General features: G+C 42.7%; 1 protein-coding gene across 1 annotated transcript in view; it reads right to left on the bottom strand.

The window, feature by feature from the left end:
* Nucleotides 1-27860, bottom strand: part of CSMD1 (CUB and Sushi multiple domains 1) — a 1175554-nt gene that overhangs the window by 804775 nt on the left and 342919 nt on the right. Inside the window, exon 3 of the mRNA XM_063125095.1 lies at nucleotides 17252-17364. Coding sequence (XP_062981165.1) covers nucleotides 17252-17364 — 113 coding nt within the window. The remainder of the gene's footprint in view (nucleotides 1-17251; nucleotides 17365-27860) is intronic.

Raw genomic sequence — 27860 nt, 5'->3', positions numbered from 1 at the left:
GATGGGTGTCAATTTCGTCCAGTTAGGTTTGTAATAAAAACTTCTGCAAGCCCCCCGCCCCCTCATAAATAGGACAGAAAAAACTTGGGGTTGAAAAAATATGAATGCCAGAGGAAGAAAAACAGATTCACCCATTCAGGCAGAAGGCTTTGAGTGCTTAGATCTTAAAAAGTGTTGCTTATCATCTATAGGAAGCTATTATGAGTGGCCATTAGGAGATTAAGGCCAGATCTACACCAAGCAGGATATAACACTTTGAAAGTGGTTTGAAAACATTATATGGAACGTGTCCTGGGCCCCAACAGTTGTTAATACCATTATAAACTGTTACAAAGCAGCAGTGCAAATCCTGCCTAGCTCTATTTATCTCTAACTTTTTAGTCAGGAGAGACCATTGCACTCATCTCCCCAGGTTGCTTCCAGCTGGCTCCCTGGCCTCTGCTGGCTTCCTGGTGTTCTCCATTCCCTTCCTCCCTGGATTCCAACTAGGTTCCATCATCATCATCATCATCATCATCATCACCACAACAACAACCCGCCTCTCCCTCCGGATTAAGGCGAGGAACAACACTGAATACAAAAATACATAAAACTGATTAAAAACATATAAAACAAATACACTATTAAAATAACAGATAAACATCTGAAAATTTGACTGGGTAGGCCTGCCTGACCCTCCAGCTGGCTTATCATTGCCCTTCCTGCCACCACAACTCTCGTTGGCCTACCACAGCTGCCTTTACTGTTCTCCCACCTTACCACATAGAAATATCAGGAGGCCCTTTTTCTCCCCCTTCCCACTTTTTTTTGGTGGCTGGGCATGTTGCAGAGGAAAGCATTGCCCAGTAGCCACCTGCCAACTTCATTTCCCAAGAATGCCTCTGAGCCCCCCGTGTGGCCCTCAAGGCATTAAGGGGAAATGGAAATGGCAGTGGCCAAAAGCCCTGACTCTGCTTGGAAGCAATCCCAGGTGCCAGTAAGAAAACCCATTGTTGTTGTTGTTTTAAAGATGTGGGAGGGGGGTAGGGCACCAAGAAAGGTGTCCAGGGATACACTCCTGCCCAAGGACACTATGTTGGCTGCCTCCGGCATATGCAATCCTATATTCAACTTCCAAGACATCTTCAACGGCAACCCCACATAGAGTGCATTGAAGTAGTCTTATCGGGAAGTTACCAGCGCATGCACTACTGTGGCTAGGTTGTCCCTTTCCAGGAAAGTCCATAGCTTTTGGATCTGCCAAAGCTGGCCCCAAGTACTCCAGGCCACGGAGTCCACCTGGGCTTCCAGTGACAAGGATAGATCTAAGAGTACTCCCATGCTAAGCACCTGCTCCTTCAGGAGAAGTGCAACCCATCTGATACTAGTCTTGGGAACCACCAATCCACAGAGTTTCAGCTGCAGTTTATTGGCCCTCATCCACACCATGACAGCCAGCAGGCAGTGGTCCAGCTCCTTTACCACCTCAGCTGACTCCGACGACAAGGAGAAATAGAGCTATCATCATCATATTGATGGCACCCAACCCCCTAATGATCTCACTCAATGGCTTCATATACTGTAGATGTTAAACAGCATCTTTTGTGAACAGCCATATATTTTCACATTGATTTCTACTAGGGATGTGCTCCGCTCCGATTAGGAGCGTAGAAGCAGTAGCGGATTGGCCTGCTCCGCCTTACCCAGAGGCGGAGTAGGAGCGGACCGCGGACCCCCTAGAAGCAAGGCGAAGAGAAGCGGCCATTTTTCGGAGCTCCGAGTTCAGGCGGAGCGCTCCGGTCGCCATCTTGAAAACATTTCGCCATAGGATTGCATTGCGGCAAATAATCGCGCATAACTACGTTGTTTTTGAAGCTATCATTCTGAAAATTCTTGTGCACAGAGAGTCGTGGATGGGGGTCATTTTGAGACCACTCTCACCTCTCTGCATCGTACGGGTCACGGGCTATATTTTTGTGAAAATCGGGTCAACCGCGCGGCTCAAACTGCGTTTTCGGCTTTTCGCCCATAGGATTGCATTGAGGGAAAGAATCGGGGATAACTGGGGGGGGTTTTAAGCTATCATTCTGAAAATTCTTGTGCACAGAGAGTCGTGGATGGGGGTCATTTTGAGACCACTCTCACCTCTCTGCATCGTACAGGTCGCGGGCTATATTTTTGTGAAAATCGGGTCAACCGCGCGGCTCAAACTGCGTTTTCGGCTTTTCGCCCATAGGATTGCATTGAGGGAAAGAATCGGGGATAACTGGGGGGGGTTTAAGCTATCATTCTGAAAATTCTTGTGCACAGAGAGCCGTGGATGGGGGTCATTTTGAGACCACTCTCAACTTTCTGCATCGTACGGGTCGCGGGCTATATTTTTGTGAAAATCGGGTCAACCGCGCGGCTCAAACTGCGTTTTTGGCTTTTCGCCCATAGGATTGCATTGAGGGAAAGAATCGGGGATAACTGGGGGGGGGGTTTAAGCTATCATTCTGAAAATTCTTGTGCACAGAGAGTCGTGGATGGGGGTCATTTTGAGACCACTCTCAACTTTCTGCATCGTACGGGTCGCGGGCTAGAATTTTTTAAATAATCGGCGGGAAAAATACCTTTTTCAAAGGGCTGAGGGGCAGAGTCAGCTCCCGGTCATGATGATCCCAAAGTTGGAGGAGGGCATAGGCAAAACAGGTAACTTGGGATTCTGGGAAACTTCTCTTTCTTCATCTGAACGGGCTTTTCCCCGTGTTTTTTAACACACCTCGCAGGGATGTTGTGTGTGGGGTGCCCGATTTTCAAAAATTCGCCAAAAATCAGGGGATGATGGGATTGCTTTGAAACTTGGCGTGCGTGTGTATATCCCCATGAGGTGTCATGGTGCCAAACATGAGGTTTCTAACTTGAACAGAAAAAAAGTTGTATAATTTTTTAGCTTTCAATGCAAGCCTATGGGGGGGGAACGGAGCTCCGGATCCGGATCCGGAGCTCCGGGCGGAGCGGAGCGGAAGTGGGCAGAGCGGGGGCGGGGCGGAGCGGCCCGATCCGAAAAATGGCGGATCTGCAAGTGAAGCGGAGCGGGGGGTCCGTGCACACCCCTAATTTCTACCTCATACATGGATCTGCTCCATTCTCAGATCCATGTATGACTTCATTCCATTACCTATAACAAACCCAAGATTTAACTTCACGACTTTTGTCATTTCCCACACTATATATCATGAGTAATAATTCTTTAGACAGAAGAATTAGGTCACATTAAGTTATTTCATGTGTTTGAGTTGTAACCTATTCTCAAAACTCTTATTTGTTCTGAGCTTCGAGTTATATTGGGGCACATTGCAACTGCTAATCATTGCTGGAAAAACTCTGTCTGTAATCTGTTCTGGGTAATTTTACACTGACACCTCATAAATCATTGCTTTATAGCATTGTGCATATTTTTGTTATCTTCTCTTGTAGCATCAAACATAGTATAACTGCTATTGTTTTTAATCTAGTCTCTATGAAAATCATTCAGCAATCTATTTTAATGCCTCTTAAAGGCCAGCAGGTGCTATCCTAGTACTTCAGAATGATGTTGATAGAAATATTGTGTGGGGAAAATGGTGATTAGGTTGGCAGCATTTATTATCCTGATTTTTCTTCCTTGTATCAAAGGTTCTATTAATTATGTCACATTTTATTTTTATTTATTTATTGCATTTGTATCCTGCCTTTTTTCCTCCAAGGAACCCAAGGTGGCGTACCTAATCCTCCTCCTCTCCACTTTATCCTCACAACAACAACAACCCTGTGAGGTAGGTTGGGCTGAAAGACTGTGACTGGCCCAAAGTCACCCTGTGAACTTCCATGGCCGAGTGGGGACTAGAACCCAGATCTCCTGATTCCCAGTCCAACATTCTGCCCACTACACCACATTGGAATATATAATGTCCACTTTCCTCTTTAGATTTTGGACTCAGGTACAGATGTCACACCATCCACATAGCTTACATCAGATTGGAATCAAACCAACCTTCACATTGCCATTGCAGTTTCTCTTGGTGAAAGATGTGGAAGTACCACTGGTTTGCAATTCCATGAATTCTGGTAAGAAAGGAAGCAGTTTAAAGGGGTGTGCGCCATTTTCAGTGGACACACTGCAGGTGTCATTTGTACTTGTGTTATGTTAAGTACAAAATGTTAAATGAGAAGGAAGTTTTCTCTTACAACCCATCCCTATTTGATCAAGATAGAACCACATACAAAAGTACAAGCTAGTGGCTCCATAGAGTCATCTTTATGCACATCAAAACATATAGAAAGCTAGTTCACAGAATCAGAATAGTAGAGTTGGAAGGGGCCTATAAGGCCATCAAGTCCAACCCCCTGCTCATTGCAGGAATCGACCTTGAAGCATTCCTGACAGATGGCTGTCCAGCTGCCCCAGCACAGTGTTGAGCTTCTCAGATATTTTGTCCAAACTGACACCTCCACCTGTCTCTCGAATGTTATGGCAATTCAGGCAAGATCAGTGGCAATGCTAGATTTCAATAATAGTGATAAAGTTAGGCAAACATTTATGCAGGGAAGCAGCTCTTAGTGGATGCGCACAACTCTGGCCAAGTCCTGCTGGAATTGCCTCAGCGTGCACTTCTCACCCACGAAGTGCTCCACTAGTTGCCTGAACTGAAGGACTGGAACTGGGCCGGGCACTTGCCCCCTTCATCAAGCTTGTTTCTGGGCATGCGCAGAGTGCTTCCCTTTCGTCCCTGCCTCCCTCTTAAGGGTAAAGGTTGCACATGAGCTTCCCTCAGTTTCTGGAAAAAACGCAATATCAGGATAGGATGCCTTTGAGTATGTCCAGAGTTCAGCCTCTCAAAAACATACTGTTGTATCTAGTTATGATTTCAAAAACACACATGGCAGGTGGGAGGAGGCACTGCAAATAGATGCAGCCAATTTATGTGGGTTGTTTCCTTTATGTGGAATTGGGTTGACTGACTTTAGGAATCACAATGGCCACCAAAGGCCAGTAAGTCTGGCCTCCCACCCAAGGCATGCTGGGAGTTGTAGATGTAAACCTAGTTTTTTTATTAAATTCTTTAAAAACACATAAAACCTCAAAATTCATGTTTTTAGATTTTTTCCCCTGATCCCTGTATATGAAGACCTATCTGGGTGAACACCATTAAGGCAGTACCATATGTGGAAGTGGGTAAACATTTCAGGACATACACATACTTTCCGCTTTATAGGTAGTGATATAAGCTGAACTATAACTATATTCAGCAGCAAAATCACAAAAAGAGTATTAGACAGCAATTCTGAATGCTAACCTACAGATTCTTGGTGACATTTCAAATGTTTGCAAGTCATAAGTAGATCTGACCCTGCAAGATTTAATAAGATTATGGCCCAAGAGGTTATTGCCACAGGCAAGACAATATGCTACTAATAAATAAAGTATGAGACAAAGCTTGTTCACTGAACCTTTAATATATGATTGTCTTGTACTTCATAATGCATAAACTATTTTCTATAGTTTTCCACTATGTGTAATTGATTTCTTTATTTATATCCTTCTTCCACCTTTAAACTATGCAGGAATTCATGAATTCTGAAGGCTACTGATATTCCCACTGTTGATATTAGCAAGCAGGTTTACTTGGAAATAAACTCCACTGAAATCAATCATAATGCACTTAGGATCAAGAGTCAAAAACTACAAGCATTAGCAAATTAACAATCTTGGAGCCCCTCCTACACATGCAACTTTATTTTCAGCAGGGTTTTTCACTTCTGGGGAGAAGGGGAGGGGACAATAACAAAATGACCCACAGGAGGCCTAGATGGGTTAACAAATTGGCCACAATGGTATTAGGTTTAGCTTGAAATAGATTTTGGTGGAGACATAACGCATGGATCCGATCATCAGGCAGCCTACCTGCGAGCCAATTCCACCATTCTGACCCACGTGCCAGGAACATTAGTGGTGAAGGCAGGAGACTAGGGCTGACAATGACACAATCCACTAACTTGAGAACCCTTTCTGGTGCCCTGGATGTGGCAGGCATGCAGCCCCCTGCAATGGGCTGGGCCTTGAAGCCATAATCTCCAACATCCCTAGGGGGATCCCCATCATGGAGAGGATCCAGTTCCCCCTTACAAATGGATCCAGCCCAATGCTTCCCACACCTACAAAGTTGTGACTTGAAAAATTGGCGACTGATCTGTCAGCGATAGCACACCATGTGGTACAAAACAACTGTAACAGGAGTAATCCTGACATGGGGAAGGTGAAAATCCTGCACCATCATGCCTATTCTGTGTGTAGGTAAAATTAATTCTCAGCCCTATCAACCTGTAACTAACTACACAGCAAGAAATGTTACTACTTTGAAGTACGTAGCTGTAGAAACCAGTGATGGCAGTGGTGAAGCTGCGGCTGAGCCCTACTTATAAAGGCCAGGGATGGATCAGAGGCAGAAAGTTCTCCCTTCTCTGTCTGGTCTGTCCAGAAGTCCTGCCCCTTACTGAGCTAATCGGAGCCCTGATTGGCTCCTCAGACCCCCTTCCCCACTGCCGATCAGATGGGCAGTGGCTGTGACCTGGGCAGTCACATTACTCTGCTGCTCCCCATCCCAGAACCTACCCACCCCAAATTAGGTTACCTGAGAAACTTTGCTTGCAATAAATAATTGAAGTTCAGAAGTTTCTGCCACATTTTAAGATGACCCCATGCAAGAACATGTCACAGGACTCTCTAGGTAGCATCAAAAAAGCATCCGGAGCTTGCATGCAACAATGCTGCACAGAACATTGCATCATGCTGGCCATGGAACATTGCATCAAGAATAGATCCTTTCATCATTTCACAGCTTGGGTTAGGTTGACCCAAGCTGAAGTGTCATGTGCAAAAGCTCGGCAACAGCTGCCACCCCACGTTTAATTTTCTCCTTTCTCCAACTAGCTCTGATCCAAACATCCATAAGAAATCCAGTGTGGGTTATCTGAATGTGCAAGTTTCTTCAATTGCTTCACTTTCAGGGGATGCTCTACATGGGAAACGGCATGTGCACTTTTCCATCAAAGTGAATGAGGAAGTCCTCATGCAAAAAGCATCTCCATATGTGCACTGAAGCTTTGGTATCCCAATCTTCAAGATGGAAACCTCCACCAGCGGGAGAGATCCATAATGGTTTCATCCTCATCTCTCACATAATTTGGGAATAAGAGTCTCTTCCAACGTCCAAATGAATCACTTCATATTCATTGAAGCTAGAGATTCAGTCCTTACCTAAACTATTGTTAAAGCCAAGACAATTTTAGAGAAGTCTAAAAATGTTGAAAAAGAAAAGGCAGTGGGAAATGACAGGCTGATTTTGAAATGCTGGAGCCATGTATAATCAAAGTGTTATATAAAGCACTGCTACGATAGCGTTTGAAAAGGTGACGATGACATTTAATTCAGCAGTACACCCTGTACAGCATACTACAGTACAAAAACATAATGCGGCTGCTTTCTCTCGCCACCACCACCGCCTCCCCCGAGACAAATATGTCTCAAGTGCATTTTTAAAAAACAAAAACAAACCTATACAGCTTAAAATATAACAATCAGTTAATGAAGTGAATTTAAATGATTTATTTCCTATTAGAGAAGAGATTGTAATCATGACTGCTGAGCTATGATCCATTTGAGCTCCAAGAATCAATTTTCCCCCCAATAAAAAGATTACTCTGATAAACAAGTGATTCCCCTCCACTAGCCAATTGTGTTTGTTAAGTATGTCAGGAACAAGGCTGCGTCAGTAGGTTCAGCGCTTCAGGAGAACTTAAAAACAACAACACAAGCCTGAGAGCTGTGGGAGAATTTCCTTAATTGCCAACATAAAACCTGGTCATGCGTCTAGAGCTGAAACTGTGCTCAGCACTGTGTTTTTTTACCTCAACGATGCCACCATTTGCTACACTCCTACAGCAGTGCTGCCATGCCAGCATCAAAAAGAAGTTTAACATCCTACGCACAGCAGCTGTCCGTTCACCCACCTCTTTTTCTTGCTTTCCCTTAAGGATCTGGCCTGTTCTTAGATACAAAACACATTTTTAACAAAAAGAAAGTGCGCTAGAAATGTCATCTGTTCTGTAGGGCCAGTTGTAACGAAACTCAGCAGGGTGTGAGGAGACCGCAGGGTGCATGTAGCCTTGTTCTTAGGTTATTTACTATCACAATTGTTACAAATTCACATGGATTGCCCTAGCTGAGTCTCTACAGGTGTCACTAAAGAAAAGTCACTTTCTCCCTGCATCCTCCTCCAGTCCATTATTCCCCTAATTAAACTATTTTAAAAGCCTTTTCCCCTTTTCATTGTGCAAGGGAAATGGACACAGGATCAGATCCATGGGTAACCAGTTAAGCCAAAGCATTCAAGCATGGTATATAACATGGGAGTGACAAGAGTCAGACAACAACTTCAGGAAGCCCAGAGGCCATTTTCACCATCTGGATTCCCCCACCCTTGCAAAAGCAAAACCTTTTCCCCTGCCGTCCCCATGGCAAGGAAAGAATAATTTAAAAATATTTAATAAATTAACATGTGTCTGGAGTGGCTACGGAGTGCCGAAAGTGTCAAAATTAGCTTGTCAAGGGTCAAAAAAAAGATCAACATGGCCACACCAGATGCCATTTTTACTCATTTTCCACCCCTGCTTTAAAGTCTATAATTTTGTCCAAACTATAAATGAAAGATCAAGGCAATGGATCATGAACCAGGATCCTAAACCCCCTTTAAGAGAACATCTTGCACCTTTGTCCCCATTTAGGAAGAGGGTTTGGTCACAGAAAGCCACCATGAACTCTCCAGAACCTAGCTCTCCAGGTAGATTCCAGGATTCAGCTCCCCTGTATCCAGAGGAGGTTGCTGTTTCATCTTCAGACTCTGATGATTCCTGACATGAGGACACTCATGCGTCACACCCACTCCCACATCATCACAGCTTGTGGCTGCTAGAACAGGCCAGGGCCCTTTAAGAGACAAAGCCTCAGTCAGTGTAGATGTGGAGCCAACCAGTCTAAATGCAACCAAACTCCTACATAAGGCTCAGTCATGATCTCCTCCATGTTGCAGCAGCGTACAGACAATTCTATTTGGCCTCCATTCCAACTTGGAGATCTTGTGGTGCTGACCACTAAGAAACCAGACCCTTTCTAAAGATATGACCCATAGCAGTGCTACATTGCAGAGCATTATCAGAACTCAATGCCTGAAACGGTATATAATATGATAGAGTGCAACAAGCATTACTGTCAATCTAGAACCTTTGAGGGGATGGGATATTTTTTCACTTCAATTCATTTTGAACCAGAACTCACGTGGTTCACACCTTGTGAAACTGAATGTGACCCGAATGCACAATAAATTGTGTTCTTGAAAATTATACCCATGTTCTTTGGAGATTAACAGATGAACAGTAAAAGTCGACTCTGGGAGCCCAACAGTTGAAAAAGAACTAATGCTTCAAGCCTGGAAGGATGCTTATTTAGATATATGGACTACTTATATTAATGTATATATTTGAAAAAGAAGCGTCAAATCCGTTTGTTTGTTTTTGTTTTTAGTAGTGGTGGTAGTAGTAGTATTTCTTACCCACCTCTCCCTTTGGATTGAGGCGGGGAACAACATTATACAACAATACAATATAAATCAAATACATAAAATTAATTTTAAAAAAGCATATAAAAGCAATACAATATCAAAAATAATGTAAGCCATATGGCAAGGTGTTTTGTAGTCTGTTTTATTTTGTTCTGCACAGCACCATGAAAATTGATGATGCTATATAAATAATAATAATAATAATAATAATAAAAAACAATCAAGACATCTTAAAATTCTTGGTTTAAAATTCATCTGGGGAGGCCTGCCGGAAGAGGCTAGTCTTTATAGCTGTCTTAAACTCAGAGAGAGAGAGAGAGAGAGAGAGAGAGAGAGAGAGCGTGTTAAATTGACGAATCTCCTCCGGCAGGCCATTCCAGTCTTGGGGCGAAAGAAGAAAAGGTCCTCTAGTTTTACCAGTAGTATAGTGTAAAGTTATCAAAAATGAATGTTTGTTTTTGCTATGTTCCTGCTCTTCGTGTTGTTTGTAGTTCCCAACACCCTTTTTGTTATTGTCATCATAATTGCAAATAAAATTCAAAAAACAAACAAACAAACAAAATGGATAAGGTTTCCTGTGTGTGTCTTCAATTCTCTGTTTGTGTTATGACATCAGTAGGCTAATTGACAGTGGATCCTGGAAAAATGGGATTAATTTTCAGAAGTTTAACAATCTAGGCAATTCAGTTTTTCTCGATAAGTTATGATTGTAAGGTGGTCTTGCTATCATTACAAGTAGAAGAAAGATCATGGAGGGAAAAGATAGTTCTAGAATGTTGCCATTGAAGGGAGGACTCCAGAGACTGTTCATGGGGAGATCTTTGACCTAGGAGCCACTTCCCCTTATGCTCCTCCCCTCAAACATTAGGGAATTGGGGAGCAACAGCAGGTTCTGCAGCAGCTCTGATATTAATACAGAGGATAATAACTTCATACTGAAGGAGAAAATATGATTTAAGGAGAAGGTGTTTTAGCTTTGATCTTTTGTATGATTCTAGTAAACAATTCCTGAAGGTGTTTAAAAGTGAGGGACTACTTTAAAAGCTCCAGAAGCAATTGAGATAACAAAAGGGCTAAATCCGCTAATGGAAAGGATTAAATAAGTCTGAATAGAGGTAGGATTGCCTTTCTTTTTCTCTCAAAACGTCTTTCTTCTACAGTTTGTGACAAAAGGTGGGTTTTTGTTTTGGTTTTTGGCCCAGTGTGCACTTCATTTTGCAAGACTTAATTCAGGTTCAGATTATGTAATCACTGTAGTGGAAAACATAAATCAGGTTGGACACTGAATAAAGGACTGAGCTCAAGGGCAATAATTTCTTCCAGCATCCTTTCAAAATACAAATCCTAATGTTACATGCAGACAAACACAGACACACAGTGTGATGCTATTGCTAGGTAAAGGAAACACATACTGAGACATAACATGAACAGAGACAATATGACAAGTCTGCCAAGACAGAACTCAGAAATGGAGGCCACCAAGGATATCTACTGTTGAAAATGGAAAAACAGCATCAACATTTTACTAAACTAGCATAGAAAACAATCGTGTTTTCTTTGCTGATTACAGAAGACCCAGGACAGATATTTTTCACCCTTTTGAGGTTACTGCCTATGGGAAAGGGGGATGCCCTTACTCCTGGTAATGTAGGCAGGGACAACAGGGCGCTTGGATTGAATACCAATCCAAGAAGAGAGGCACCCCCACCCTTTATATCCAACTCTGCTTGAGCCAGCCAAGGGACTCTCAGACCTTACAGGATAGCCCTAAGGCTTATAAAATTGGGAGCAGGGGCGAACTAGCACCCTCTATTTCTAAGGCTTAGGCCTGAAACCTGAAAAAGTAGCATTAACCAAAAAGAACACTCTGGATTTGGTACTGAGGAAATTTAAAATGAAGCACACAGGCAAGCACCAATAAGAGATAGCGAGTTAATTGGGGAAGGCGGATAAAGGACACACAAGCACCAGAGTGACATTTGGAAACAATACTTCAAGGCAAAAAGAAGAAAACCATCTAAGCCTGCTTATATTTACCAAAGCATGGGTCTTCTCTTTTCCCAGGCAGTTAACAACACATGCTGAGTTTGTTTGCCCTTACTTGACCCCAGAATAGTTGTTTTAAAAGGATATTGTTGTTTTTATGTTCTTGATGGTTTTAAATTTTGTATACTTGTTTTTAATGTTCACTGTTTTTAACTTCTGTAAACCACCCAGAGAACTTCAGCTATGGGGCGGTATATAAATGTAATAAAATAATAGAAGAAGTCCCAAACAGAGAATACCTGGAGTCCAAAGTGAAGACGAAGATGATGGGTAGCTGTAAACACCCCTCCCCTCTGTTATATGCTCAAGCCCTGATAGTCAATCACTAGTGATCCCTGATTGTCAATCACTGGATGGCTAGAATAGTTTTCTCAGGACCCTAAAGGGAGGTGAGGAACACAGCTGAGACCACTCAGTCCAATTAATCAGGCCTTGTTCTGACCTTGGGGCTAGCGACATCATGCGATAGAGGTGGTTTATTGCTACATGTAGCTTCAGCCTTGCAAAACAGGGTGCTAGGTACCACAGGAAAAAAAATGGAGTTCTTATCACTACCCAAAAGGCCTTTCAAGAGCTATGATCCATGCACCATGCCCCCACCACAGGGTTTTAACATGTATAGACAGCCCCCACATCTACAGATGTCACTGCCAAAATGAATCCAGAAAAAGAAGCTCCAATGGAACAGAATATAAGACAGAATGAGGTGACATTTCACAAATGTTAACACAGAATGGAAGTAGGTAGCTCTGAGAATGTAAATAGACATAAGAAAAGTTTGCCCTGAAGGCTGTGGAAGGAAGAATGAAAACCGCAGAAAGCTACCCTGGCACTGAAGAAAATACTGTCTGGAAACATAGAGGTAAAAGGAACATACGAGTCCAGTGCTCACAGCTTGTTGATGTTTTAGTTCTTGAAAGTACAGTTTCTTCTTCTACATGACAAAATAAATTTGGCATCTGAATTAAATTAAGAACCTCTTGTCTTGACTTAAGAGAGTGCCATTTTCTGATGCAAAGCAGTGTGGAACAACCTAAGATAAAATGGCATTTCATCTCATAGTGATGAGCAACAGTGTACTTGAAATTAACTTTTCTCTTTCTGGCTGTATTTTTTGAGTACCTCACATAATGAGCATTCATCACAGAGTCATGAATTACAAACATAATCAGTCACTGAAAAGTGGACATTCTCGTGGTTCTCTTAACTGTCCCCAGATACATAATCCATTAGATTAATTCCTTTCACTGCTAACAATGTTAAATAATAGGCATCAATGATTTTCTCCAGCTTTACTGCTGGTAGCTGGAACGCCATGAAATGCCTGTGCAATTCCAGCCCTGAGTAACTGAGAACAATATGTAATTGTATCATTCACAACATTGGTATTATTTATTTCTAAAAATCAAAGATTCCTACTCAATACCCCCAAACACACACACACAGACAGACCAAGAAAGAAAAATAGAACCATTGAGGATATGTAAGTTATTACTCAGAAAAGATACCATCCACGAAGTATCAGCTTTGCTTAATACTATACAATGAAGCTATGTGCCAATTGCCACGGAGCATGGTTTTGCCACTCTTCATCAGTGCCTTCATCAGTATGTGCCTTAGCTCTAAAGATTCCAGTATCCTTGGGAAAGTGAGCTAGCAGACATATAACTAACAAGGATGAACCAAGCAGGAATGTTTCCCAATGAATTCTCTATTGAGATAGACAAAGAAGCAACCCCTCCCTCACTGTTTAGACAGTATAGGACCTCCAGAGATTGCCTATGTCCATCCTTCCTCTAGTCAAGCCTCACTAGGGGCATGTCAACACCAGCCCTACATCCTGGGGTAGTCCTTGGATCATCCCTGTGTGTCCAAATGATGCACAGGGTTTCCCAGGGGCAACCTGGGGCAACCAGGGACTTTCTCCAGGATATCCAGGTCCGCAGAAAACCTGAGTTTTCCATGGTCCCGTGACCATTCTAAGGAGCATGGGCCGTGTGGCCGCTGCTCCCGAGTCGTCCCTTCCTCCCTACAAGTAGTGGGGCTATTAAAATGGGCACTGAGCTGTGTGAGGGCAGTCCATGCCCATGGGGGTGGGGAGCTGGTTCAGTTATTTAAAAAACCAACTCACTTTTTTGGTGGAGCACAATTGAAGGTTGCCACACGGTTGTGAAGACACTGGGGGAGTCTGCAATCCTCCCCCTCCCTCCCTCTAGACCCTTAAGGTGTAGACATACCCCAGGTGTGAAGAAATGTCATGTATTTAATCATTCTGTAAATTCTCTTCATGATCTCTGAGGCTTAATCTACACCAAGCAGGAGCCACACCAAGCAGGATATAGCGGTATGAAAGTGGTATGAAAGCAGTATATGCTATGTGTCAATGGGCCCCAACAGTTGTCAGTGCACTTCAGTACCACTGTAAAGCAGCAGTGTGGCTCCTGCCTTTCCTACAGCTTTCATAGTGCAATGTCCTGCTTGGTGTAGATTAGGCCTGAGAGTCTATAATGTATCTGTGTAGGCCAGAGGGCTAACATTGTTACTGTGGTGAAGGCCTGTTTAGTAGGGGTGTGCACGGACCCCCGCTCCGCCCTGTGGGCCGATCTGAAAATTTCGGATCGGCCCGCTCCGCTCCGCGCCGCTCCGCCCATACTCCGCTCCTCTGCGAATCGGAGCTCCGCAGTGGAGGGGAGTGGTGCCAGGTAAGGCCGGGAGAGGAGGGCGGGGGGGTTACTGGGCCCTGCCGCCGTCGCCGCCTGTGCGGCGACGGCGGCAGAGCCCGGTATGGGACCAAGGGGGAGGGGTGCCTTACCTGCCTCCATCCATGGTCCGTCGGCTTCTTCAATTGAGCCCGCGGTTCAACCAGTAAGGGAGAGGAGGGCGGCAGAGCCCGGTAAGGGACCAAGGGGGAGGGGGGGCTTACCTGCCGCTGTCCGTGGTCTGTCGGCTACTTCAATTGAGCCCGAGGTTCAACCAGTAAGGGAGAGGAGGGCGGCAGAGCCCGGTAAGGGACCAAGGGGGAGGGGGGCTTTACCTGCCGCCGTCCGCGGTCCGTCGGCTTCTTCAATTGACCCCACGGTTCAGCCAGGAAGTCTGGGCCGCAAGTGCAGCCTAGACTTCCTGGTTGAACCGTGGGCTCAATTGAAGAAGCTGAGGGACTGCAGACGGAGGCAGGTAAGGGAGAGGAGGGGGTTTTACCAGGCCCTGCTGTTGTCGCTGCATGGGCGACAGCGGCAGGGCCCGGTAAACCCCACTTACCTTTCCGGCGGAGCTCTGGATCGAGGCGAAGGATCCGCCTTCACCTCGATCCTCTTCGCCACGCTCCGCCGGCCCCCCAATCCTCTTCGCCTCCGCCTTAAGGGGAGGCGAAGCACCCCTCTCCGCTTCTAATTCCCCAGTCCGATTAGAAGCGGAGCACATCCCTACTGTTTAGTAACACCTACTGAAGTGGGACAGAGCCATTCTGAAGTGGCAGAATTGAGCCAGGGCCACAGTGGGAAATGGTTTCCTTTGCACGTCGGTGTAAAATCCCCCTGCTCACTCGTGTTCCTGAAGGACTTCTTCCCTGAACACAGAAAAATAGTCTGCAGAGATTTTCTGACTAGGGACACATGTCCCAAACAAGAATTATAAGAAGGGCTTCATATGAAGGCAAGTTCTTTTAAAAAAGACACACTCCCTGCTTCCAGTCTCCACCCCCAGGATCCACAATCCAAGGCCGGCTCTGGGAATTACATAACAGTTTAGTCCCAGGATTCAAGGCTTTTCCTGACCTGTATCTTGTGGGCTATTTATGAGTCTGTACAACTTTCTAGAGCCTTAAATGCAGACCTTGGGGCTTTTAGCACAGCTTTATCCAAGCTTCCATTGGTATCTAGCTCCTGGATGAAAAACAGAGAACACTTTGATTTCCATTCTGGTTGCCCAGGTAAGCTGTTTGACAAAGGGTTCTTCCTCATTGAACATGCGCAATTTGTCACAAAAATCGAAACTCACAGAAATTCAGCTCATCTCTAATTTTTAACTACATATGCTGATACATGCAGAACAACTACAAAACACTCAAGTAGCCCAGAATTGCTAACCTGTCTTAATTAATGATGAAACTGATTCTATCTGCACAGCAGGTGGATTGTAACAGTTTAATGAACCCAGATGCCTCACATTTATCACCTCCATAAATTACTGAGGCCTGGTTTAGATACTGTTTCTATACTGTTCAATTTCGGACATTGAGCAGTGGAGGTCATATGACTGAAAGCTGCCCCATATGAAAACTTCCCTGCACATAGAAAATAGGTCTCAGGGAGAAGGGGTGTAGACTAGACTTTTCCTTTACATGCTAGTTTTCTACAGGGAGAAGTTTTTCCATACTCATTAACTGTAGCCATGAGATTTATATTGAGCGAATCACCCATATGTACTGTGAATCACCCTAAGCCTGCATTCCTATGCACAGTTACCTGAAGGTATCCACAATGAATAAAATTATGTTTACTTTCTAGTAAATATTCATAGGATTGTGCTGTAAAGATATCAGCCTGATCTCACTCTTTGTCCTTCTATTTTTTATTTATGAATGGGATTTATGGGTGTATTACCTCCACCCAAAATGCTTCTCAATGTTCCATGATTATTATTTTTTAACAGATGCAGCCAAGGCAATTTGGATTGCCTTGCACTGAGATACATTTCCAGATGTGTATTCCATTGAATGCAAGCAGAGCAACTATAGCAACATTTGGATGTGCATTTCAGTGCACAACTAAATGTGGGTTTTGTTCCTATACATTGCATTTCTTTCAATGAGATGTGGTTCCTCTGCACAACATTAATTTCAATGGTATGGGTGTACATCCCAAGAGGGCTGTGTATCAATGGGGCTGAGTTCTTCTTCCAACACAGCACACAAGGAAATAAATTGGAGAAAAAAGCATGTGAATAGATTCCCACTGATTGGAAAGGGTTTATAAAGATATTGCCAGAAGAAGAAGAAGAAGAAGAAGAAGAAGAAGAAGAAGAAGAAGAAGAAGAAGGTGTAGCTATCTTAGATATTATTGAGAAGATTGGAATTTCAAAGGAAAATAATCAGATAAGGATTGAAAATGCGTTGGTTAAAGGTGGAATGTACCCACTACATGTGATCAGAATGTAAAAAGACATCAGAATTAGAATGCAGATCCATGCAATTCAACTTGCAGTTCAAGCAAGCATCTGGAAAGTGATATGCAAAATAAAACAAAGCTAGTATTTTTCAAAATGTTTTGTACAGATATAACCATAGTCAAAGTTGTATAAAGAAAAAATCCAAAATCAACACCCAAGGTTTTGCAAAATACAGGTTCAACCATTCTAAACAGAATTTTAACAAGCTATTCTAGTGTACTGTAGTATAAACATAATCAAAATACACAACTCTCACAATATATAATTCCACAAGTTCAGTTTTGAATCCAAATCATTCCACAGGAGAAACAGGTTCACCAACCGAATTATATAAATATTCAGATACAAATGTTGAAACACTTTTCTCCACTAATTCTCCAATGATTTCTACAGCATTAAAAAAAATAGATACAACATCCTACCTTCATATATAACTTTGAATCCTTGGGCACTCACAGCGAAGTCAGTTGTGAAGCAGAGAGTAAGAATAGAACCTGTGCTCACTATAGATGATGGCAGCTGAAATCCGGAAAGCCTGAAGGATATAAGTAAATAATAATGAGATTAAACAAAGAAGCCATAGTTCTTGTTAGTAAGTATAGCAACAAAATGAAATAGCAGAATTTAAGTGTTTATACCAGCAGCTTCTACAATATCACTCCGTTGATAAAAATCTAAGGCTTGGAAAAATAATGTAAAGATATGTTATTAACTTTCTAAATATTTGAATATTTCATTATAGCACAATTTTGGATCCAGAACTTTTCTACACGAGACATTTATTGTGTGCCCATGGTTCTTTAGTCACTGATGTTTGTGGATACTTTAGACAACATTGTGATCCTCCACTTTAAAGGAAGAGGGGCTGACCAAGGGCAAGATGGATGGATGATATTCTGGAGGTGACAGACTTGATCTTGGGGGAGCTAGGGGTGGTGACAGCCGACAGAAAACTGTGGTGTGGGCTGGTCCATGAAGTCACGAAGAGTCGGAAGCGACTGAACGAATAAACAACAAAAAGTGGATTAAAATGGGGAAAATGTGGTATTATTTCTGAAAGTACCGTTTCTACTGGTGTATTTGTGCTATTCTGCTATAACAGCTCCACCTAGAGGTTATGTAACAGCAAAGCAGGAAAGAAGAAGCTTTTTGTGTAGAGCTCAGATCTCAATTCTGCAACAAAACTGAAAGTAAATACAGCAATGAACAGGCTCATGTAGAAAAGCTCCTATTCTCAACTGAGAAAAAGTATGCAAGTAGTGCATCCTGAATGTCGAACTTAAGAAGGACTATTTAAACTCCACCCTGCTCTTTGCTTTCTCTTCCCAGCAGGTATAGCTTTGTGTTAGCTTTGACCATCATGTACTACAGATTTGATATTCACCTTGAAAGTGATTTGGGAGAGTCATACTCAAACTAAGTCTGGATCCAATCTAGGGATTTTTTTTTAGTCATTTCAAAGAGGCAAACTGTTTACTTGTTGGCCTGATCCCTGATTGGATAGGCTTGTGCATGGTTTCATCTGTGCTGGAGGGCTGCCTGCCTGGTATGATGCAGCCCTTGCGCCCTATATTTTCTGGGAAAGATGTAAGAAGATAGTTTTCTGGATGTTTATTTAGAGTGTGTATTGATCCTTGTACCTTTCAAAATCCTACCTCTCCTCAAAATGTTAAATAATTTAATGCATAATGCTATGGGCATATCTACACCATAGGGTGTAGAGAGAGGGAGGGGCGATGATCCCAGACTTATCTACTTTTGGGATCATCCCTGGCTGTCTAAATGGAAGTGCAATGTCCTGGAAAGAAAAGGGACAGCGCACTGTTGCGGCTGCCTTTTTTTTTTTTAAGAAGACAGGAGCTGGAGCGCACTTGTGCTCTGGTGAAAAAGTAGGGGGGGGGGGAAAGCCCCAACCCAGCTCCTTCCCTCTGCTGACCTCCACTACTTGCAAGGAGGAGAGAAGAAGCCAGGACAGGCGCCCACACTGCCTGTGATCCTTGGGATCGTCCAGGGATCACAAGAAAAACCGGGGGGGGGGGGGAAGTGGTCCCAGAAATCCAGTGGAAATGGAGGGATCATCCCTGCCTGCTCCCGGGATCCCCTGTGTGTCATGTGGATGCACAGGGACGATCCCAGGAAAAAGGCATGGTGTAGACATGCCCTATGCTTTTCATGCTATTGCAGCAATCTATGTTTTTCTGCATTGCTCGTCCCCTTGCTACACTTTACTCAACAGAACAACAATACAGAATAGTAAAATATACATAACTACTCAGCAAAAATGCACTAGCTGCCTATTACATTTAATAGAACTAAGCACCTCCTTACAAATTCTGTCAGGAAAAAACCAATGAATTAATGCCAGTGAGTATGACCTGCTTAAGTAAAAAAATAATACTGCAAAGACAACAAGAAGAAAAAGAAACTCAGACTGCAATTCCAAGGATAATTATTAGGAAGTAGTTGAACTCAGTAGAGTTTACATCTAAGTAAACATGTTTACAATTGGGCAATCCTTAGCCAAATGTTATTAAAATAATATGGTTGTGAAGGTGCAGTACTTATATAATGAATATTCAAATGCTATTGAAAGAAATTGTGAGTGGAAAAGATTCTATATTGTGAGATTAAGTTGCATTAGTAGGCTGATACACACAAATCATTAACTACATGGTACAGATGCTATGCATAGCCAGCTTCAAATAACCATCAAGTTGTATCATATTGTGAAAATATCCCAAATATATCCTATATATCTGGACAAGAGAAATTGAGAACTAAATAGATTTATTTTTTATTACACAGTGAAAAAAATCACAAAATATGTCAGTGAACTAATAATGCGATATTGAAACAGAAAACTATTGAACATTTTTCAACTATACCATGTTTGATTTTTTTATAATTCCATGGTGTTGGCATAGCAACTGCTGCCATGTCTCTGAACCACATGAGTGCTTCTAGGCATGGATACTCATGTGTCATGGTCGATTTTCGGGACCATGACACATTTTGGGTCCTGTCGATTTTGGGGATTTTTTGTTCTTGTTCACAAATATACACAAATTGCACCTCTCAGACCTGAATGCAAACCTGAACAAAATCCAGAGTCAGATATCTGTATAGTTGACCATCAGTATAACAAAACAAGAGTGTTTGAGAACATTTCCACATCTGAAAAATGCACAAAGAAAAATATGTACATTTTCAAAATGCAAACACTCCTTAGCATTAATAGTTGCATGCATCCAAAAATGTATATGGTTAAAACTGTGCTCAGAATGCATATATTAATTCGTACATTACAAACATGTGCATGAATTTCCATGAAGATCCTTCTAAAAAAGTGCAATTCATGTGGAAAGAGGATGGAATAAGTTTGATAGTCTCAGTGAAACCCAAATTGCCAGATACATCTATCCCATCCCTGTCCAATTATGGTCTATATGATTATAACTAAGGGAACATTTGCAAAATAAAGTTTCCTGGATACGGTTATAAGAATTGGGTTGGATGCAGTCATGGTTGTACTTAGAGTAGTCCCACTGAAGTAAATGGGATTCAAGTTTCTCATCATTAACATAAACCTCAGTGTCCTGAACCATGAGGGCACATAAGCAGGTAACCAGGCACAGAGTCATCAGCATTGCCTTTTTGTTTTTGGCAACTATGCCACCACTAAAACATATACAGGTCTTGGAGAGTTAAAACACAGATTATTATGTTGATTACAGCAATGAGTCCATTGACTGGAAAAGCAACATTACCACTCTTACATATGATGTGCTGTCATATCCTTAAAAGTGGTGACTTAGCATTGCTTCACACAAACGTTTTTCTCTCTACAGGAGTGTACTATAGTGAAAAGAAAAGTACTTGTGCATCAACTATGTATAAAGATAAAATTATAACTGCCCAATAAGTGTACAGCTTATACCCAGCAAAACAGGTATTTGAATGAGTGGACATCTGTGTAGAAAAACGTTGCATAATAAGTAGCTATAAAAATAGGGCCTGAGGCAGAAAAATGGGCTGCTGTTATTTATTCATTATAATACACTCTTACTTCCATTTCCAAATGCTGATATTTCTTTTACATTTAATTATACTAGTAACATCTACGATTACCATAGGCTCCAGGCCTATTATGATAAACTATTTAGTCTCTGATCAACTGCACATCCCAACAGAACTCAAAATTCATTATCAGTTAAATGGCAGAATCTTCTCGAAACAGCATAGTGTTTTCCTAACTCGGTAACTTGATTGTGCTTTAAGATGAGATAGCAGCTGGCTAATATTGAAAGTCCTATAATCTCATCATGTTTTCATATTTGTTTGATATACTTCATATACACACATCCTATGTTGAATTTCAGGATGTGTTTATGTAATGCTCTGGTGGCTGTATCTTGATCTTATATTGCCTCAGTAAATATTTCCAGCTCTAGGATGAAGCCTCCTATTGGGACCTGTATTACTGACAAATGACTGCTGATTTGTCTTTGATTTGCTACGTGATCAGATTTCAGGTGATACTCTTTAGTGTAAGTTGTTTTTACACATGCTACTCTTTTTCTGCAGTCCTTGGGTTCCAAACTGTGCATACTTTAAATGCAAGGTGACTGTTTGGATGTTTCTTGTAAATCACTTTTTAGGGGGAAAGTGCTCAAAGTAGTAAGAAAAAGAATGATAAAATCATATAAGGCATAAGAGTAGGGCAACTGAAATCTCCCAAATTGAGGCAACAGTAAATTCAATAGTGGGCTAATACTGTAAACATAATTTACAATGAGGTAATAAAAAAAAAAGTACAGGTTTCTGTAGCCGAGTCCAAAAATATTTATTAGATACAACGTTTTCAAACATTACCTTAAAAACAAGAGTTTTTAATTTACCATTCACAAAATATTATTTGACATGACACATGCTTGCTTTATTCCACACTGGTATCTTTCCCATGTTTAGATGGGCTTTCTGTTAGGGCTAAACTTGAAGCAACAACAGTAGATCTGTAACTGATCACTTGCGGGGTTTTTTTTATAAAAAAGATAAAAACAGCTGCAGGTGGCAGAGAATTGGAATGGAGTTGAAACACTGAGGTCCATTTACCATCTCCTATTGTGCCATTTCTTTTAATCTAAGTTGTCCCCACTCACCCCATGACGCTATTTAACCTGCATGGAAAAACAATCTGGTACCTGCACAGGGGTTTGGATCAGTTTAGAACTAGATCTGGTCCCCATCGTCTCAACGCTATTCTCAGGCAATCAAGTTGGAGGCGCACTAGGTTGCATCCAACTCTGGCCATCTATCAGTGGAATGGAAGCCACTTGCAGAAAACTCGCCCCCAGTCCCTGTGTGCCTCCTAGTTCCCCACAAATCTGCTCTGGAGGATTGGGGAATTTAGAGTGGATTTAGGGGGTACACAGGGGGCTGCAGGGGGAAGAAGAGCAAGGGAAAGTCACATTGGATGAGCAGAGGTCTGTCTGTGTGACATTAGATTAAGTGGGTTGGAGAAATTCAGAAGAATTTCTCAGGTAGGGGGAATTGCATTTTTAGCAGTCAAAGACAGCACAGTCAAAGGCTTCTTCTTCTTCTTCTTCTTCTTCTTCTTCTTCTTCTTCTTCTAAACCTATTTTCTCCTTTCTTTAAACTATTTTGCTGCTGTTTTTCTGCAGCAGTAGCATTACAAAAGTTTAGAAAGAAGAAGAATCTTGAACTTATGCCATGTATAGCCTGAAAAAATTCTTTGAAAGGCTCCTCTCTTGTCTTAACAAACATAATTATTCAATTACTTAACCTTATTTCAGAGGTGAATTTATTCATAAGCGAGGTAATATTAATTCCATCTTTCATTGTGCTAGATGACATTTTGAGCCTTAATTTAAATTGTCACCTAAAATTGTTGGGTCAGCAAGCGTAACTGAATGGTTGCATTTCAATTTTTTTAAAAATAATAATCTGCAATTCTGTATGGTATTCTAGTTTTCTCTTTCTAAAGATCCCAGGAATCTACTCAGGAGAGAGACTTATTAGGGTTGCCATTTCAATGTTAGTTTCAGCCATTATTTACTATTTAAGAATTCTGGAATATCATAAAAGCAGGGCTGGGTAACCTCTTTGAGCCCACGGGCAGAATTTAAAGTCCCGGGGTGACATTCCAAGGGTGGGCCCAAAATGCCAGCTTATTTTAGGTTAGTGCCAGCAATTTAGCCTTAGGAAGGGCATTTTAATCATTTTGAACAAAACAAAACAAAAATGATGCAAAAGCCAGGAAACCTCTGAACTATCCTCATTGGGAACTAGGGGAGGGGGCTGAATTTGGCCCACATGCCTGAGGTTCCCTACCCCTGTCATAAAGCTAACAGGCTTTAGTAGAATGAAGCATGCTTAAACTTCCCAAAGTTCCCCTTGGATAAACTCAGAAATTATCTGATTTCCTCTGGGGAAAAGAGTGGAAATTCTTCTCTTCTCAGGAGCCTTTTCCCTGCCACCATAGATAGTAATGGCTGCTTGGTTCCTATGGGACTAGTAAATAAATGTTGTATGAGCAGAATCAGAGCGTGGTGGCTGAGAACAACCCCTGCTGCAGACCAGACATTCACACCCTGGGAATTTGCTGCTTAGCTCCTTCCTACCCTCCTTCTAATGTGATGGCAGAGATCTGAGCTGGAGGGAATTTTGAGGCTCCTTAAAGATCTCACCTTGGTTTTGAGATCAGCTTCAATGAGCCCTTGAATTTCATTTCTGGGCCTGGGTCAGGAAAACTTTGTTGATATCCTTTCTTCTTTCCATTTGCTTGCATTGGGTGGATGGAGGGAGCCCCGCAGGAGTGAAATAAGAGGAAAGGGGAAGCAAGTCAACCCATTGCTGAGGGCCAGTAGGGGCTGGGTCATCCTCACCTACTTTCTGATTTTGCCCCCACACGGGGCCTGACAGAACAGGTTCACTCTATTAGCACCTACATCTCAATACAGCAGGAGATAGCCATTTGCAGCTGACAGCAGAGTCAAATAGCAATCTGCTTCTGAATCACACACAAAATATCTAATCAAACAGAACAACATTGAAAGATGATGGCTTAAATTATGCTTGCTACTCGATATGGGTGCATAAGTCAGCTTGTGCTGGATGGGGTTACACTCCCCCTGAAGACACAGGTCCACAGCTTGGGTGTTCTTCTGGATTCAGCCCTGAGCCTGGATGCCCAGGTTTCAGCGGTGGCCAGGAGTGCATTTGCACAGTTAAAGCTAGTGCGCAAGCTGCGCCCATTCCTAGAGATGCCAGACCTGGCCATGGTGACACTTGCCTTAGTTACATCCTGTTTGTATTACTGTAATGCGCTCTACGTCAGGCTGCCTTTAAAGAGTGTTCAGAAACTTCAGCTGCTTCCAAGAGCTTCAGCCAGGGTGTTGACTGGGACTGGTTACAGAGAACATACAGCTCCTCTGTTAAGACAGCTCTACTGGATTCCAGTTTGTTTCTGGGCACAATTCAAAATGCTGGTTATGACCTATAAAGCCTTATACAGCTCAGGTCCAAGTTATCTGAAAGTTCTCCTTTACAAGTCTGCCCATGCTTTAAAACATTCAAGGGAAGCCCTTCTCTCAGTCCCACCACCATCACAGGCATGCCTGGTGGGAACATGGGAGAGGGCCTTCTTGGTGGCTGCTCCTGTGCTCTGGAACTCTCTTCCCAGGGAAGCTAGACTGACTCCCTCCTTGATGTGCTTTAGGAGGCAGGCAAAGATTTTTTTGTTCCGGCCTTTGGCGAATAATCAGGACCTCTGTCTGTGCCAAGGACTTTTAAAACTGTCATTTTAAATGTTTAAATGTTTTAATATTGGATTATTATTATTATTATTATTATTATTATTATTATTATTATTATCAGTAGTAGTAATAGTAGTATTTTCCTGCTATAGACTGATACTAACTTTAGGGTCTTTTTCTGCCAAAGAAAGGACAAAGCAGTTGGCTTTGTTTCCAGTCCCAGATCCATCTGCCACAGTATGATCCCTGTAGAAGCTAGAAAGTTACTTGATTAGATATTGGGCCTGTTCAGACAATCCATGAAGCCATGGTTAGGCTGCTAACCCCTTTGCAGCAAATGGTTTGTGAGTATGTTTAAACCATGGTTATGTAGCCACCATGGTTAGGAATGGTACACACGACACGCTAAACCATAATGTCTAGCTCAAAATGCTTTACAACCATGGCTTAGCGTGTTGTCTGAACTGAGTCATTGAGTATTTGACAATTATTTTTTAAAGTAAAGGGGCTGGTATGTTGCAAATGACGAAGGAAGCATGGGATAAAGACATGGACATCAGAGTTTGGGATAAACTAGGGCCTCTTTACTTAAACAATAAGGGATATTCAAACCCTCCTCGATCTGCATGTGAAAAGTGTGGGAATCTATATGTCCTTACCTCAGGCAACTTGCCTGGCATTATGGGTGAGCCACTCTCCTAAGCCAGGAGTTGAGTAAAACTGGTCCCTCTCTTATATGACACTTTGAGAGTGTGGGGAGACCACCCCATGCCATCCCCACTCAAAGCCATAGAACTCTGAGTAGATGTGGCAGGAGGATCGCCGAAGGCATACCATATCCTGGCACAGGAGCCGTAAAACTTGCAAGGAGCAGGAGCTCCGGGCATGCCAGTCACCAGAAGGTGCCAGAGTGTTCACCCTCCCTATTCTGCTATATGAAATTCCCACATATCCCGCCAGAAAATCAACCTATTTATCCACTCACCTAATGAAATCTTCAGTATGAAGTAGGCAAAAACCTCCCCACCAATAATGGGAAGGGGGAAAAAAATCCTACTCAGCCCTCCCCTCAAAGGGAGCAACTGGCTAAGTCCCATACTAGAAAAATGGAGGGAAGGTGGGAGCCAGGAAAAAGCAGAGAGGCCGAGAACAGGGCAGGACCAGCCTTTATAGGCTTGGCCCCGCCCCTGCTTCATGTGGCCCACATGTGCAACATGTGAGTCCTTTATTCCCTTGCTCCCCTCCGCAACTGCCAATTCCCTCGCCCAAGCTGTACCAGTTGAGTGAGGGTAATGGGCTTACTGCAACTCTCTTTATTAGCAGTGACTCCCAAGTGATTATTGCATGCTTCTCAGTGGAGATATAAAGCCATATCCCAAATAAAAATCACTTACATGCCAAATACATTGCACTTTTGTACCTTTGGGGTGTGTGTTTCCTAATAGAGGTTATCATATTTTGCCAAGTAAAAGGAATAGTAGGAAGTTCCTCAACAATTAAATCTAGAATGTTAAGTAAAACAAGTGTCAAGAAGACAAAATCTGTTCCAATCCCCTGGCAGTCAGTGTGCTTCTGCTTTTTAGATCTGATAATTAGATAAACTTACTGTGCCTCAGGCTAAGCTTGAAAAACTGCCATTCCCTCACTTTCAAAACCAGGAACTGAGAAACAAAGCAATATTCAGGGTTCATCAAACTATATTCACTGAAAACTAGTATGCAGAAGCAAACATGGCTTAAGTTCTACCCCAGTTAAATTACATTAATTTCATGTTGCTTGAACAAATTGAAGGATATGACATGATGCTAGAAGCAGCGATAGCTCTCTGGTACAACACATGCTTTGCATGCAGAAGGCTGCAGGTTCAATCCTCATCATCTCCAGCCAGGGCAGGAAAAACTAACAGAAGCCCTGGGACGCTGCTGCCAGTCAGTGTAGACAATACTAGGCTAGACTGATCAATTTATGCAGCATAGGGCAGCTTCCTAGGAGAAGGGCCTGATCTACTACTTACACCTTTTTCAAGGCCTATTCTAGCCCGTCACTATATCTACTCCTCCACTATTCACTATTTGCCGTTTACTACCATAAGGAACACAGGCGTTATACCAGGTCAGACTATTTCTTCATCTATTTTTTCATTTTATGTTGGCATTGCCTTTCATAATATCTATCCCAGTAGGGTTAGTTAGTCCAGTTTTGTTGACATGAGGCAGCTCTGAGGCAGAGATACCAGAGATGGAATCTTCTGCAGGCAAAGCATGTTCTTGATCCTTGAGCTACAGTCCCATCGTCCACTGTTAATTTCTCCCCTGTTCTTCAGTACCTGTTACGTCCTGTTGCTACCTAGAACACTGCCACTATGTGGGTGGTTACAAGTGACACGTTTACTATCCACACAGCTACTCTTGATGTGTGGTAAAATGGTGGAAATTATACTGGAATTATGTGTGTTTGACTTTTAGTTGTGTGTGCAAAGTGCGGGTTTTCCAGTCTTCTCAATCGCTAGGAGAGTCTCCACGCACGGAGGAGGCTCTCCTCTTCAGACTGTGGAGTATAAGACGATGAACGCTACAATGGAGAGGGGCAGAGCTGGAGCACACACACACACCCGCCATGTGTTCGTTTTAACCCCTTTTTGAAAGCCTGAATAGGACTTGTGTGAACAAGGGATCAGCTCCCTGGGAGCTGTCCAGGGTACTGAAAACTCCTGCCTGTTCTTGCTCATGGACAATATTCCGGACCTGCTTCAGAGCATCCCATGCCTTCCCCTGCGTTTTTGCTTTGGCATCCGGTCACAGGTTGGACTCGGCTCGCCCTGCTGATTACTGCTCAGCTTAGGAGTGCTTATGGTGCCATCTCCCTCCTGTGAGATCTGGTCCCCTGCAAGACAACACTGAAGAAACCCTTTCTTCCATATGTTCATGTTACTCAAGAGAAATGTTTTGGTTCACCATTTCATACTGCCCTGCCCTTCGCATAGCACAGGTTTCAAGCATCCTCCATGCACACAGGCAGGGAACTCCTGAATAGCTTTGTCTGTCAGGAACTGGCTGAAGCATCTGCCCAAACCTCTCTCTCCCCACCCCATTTTGATCCAATTTGCTTCTTTGCAGAGAATTTGATTATAATCTGCAATCCACTTAATTTTGGAGCAGTCATACTTTTATGGATTCATCTGGAATAAATGGGTTGCTGATTGCAGCCTAGGATTTTATTTTGGAAGAGCATCATTTCCTCTAAAAGGCATCAAATA

Source organism: Elgaria multicarinata, chromosome 4 (assembly GCF_023053635.1).
Source record: "Elgaria multicarinata webbii isolate HBS135686 ecotype San Diego chromosome 4, rElgMul1.1.pri, whole genome shotgun sequence".
Lineage (NCBI taxonomy): Eukaryota > Metazoa > Chordata > Lepidosauria > Squamata > Anguidae > Elgaria > Elgaria multicarinata.
This window is presented reverse-complemented; position numbering and strand designations above follow the sequence as displayed.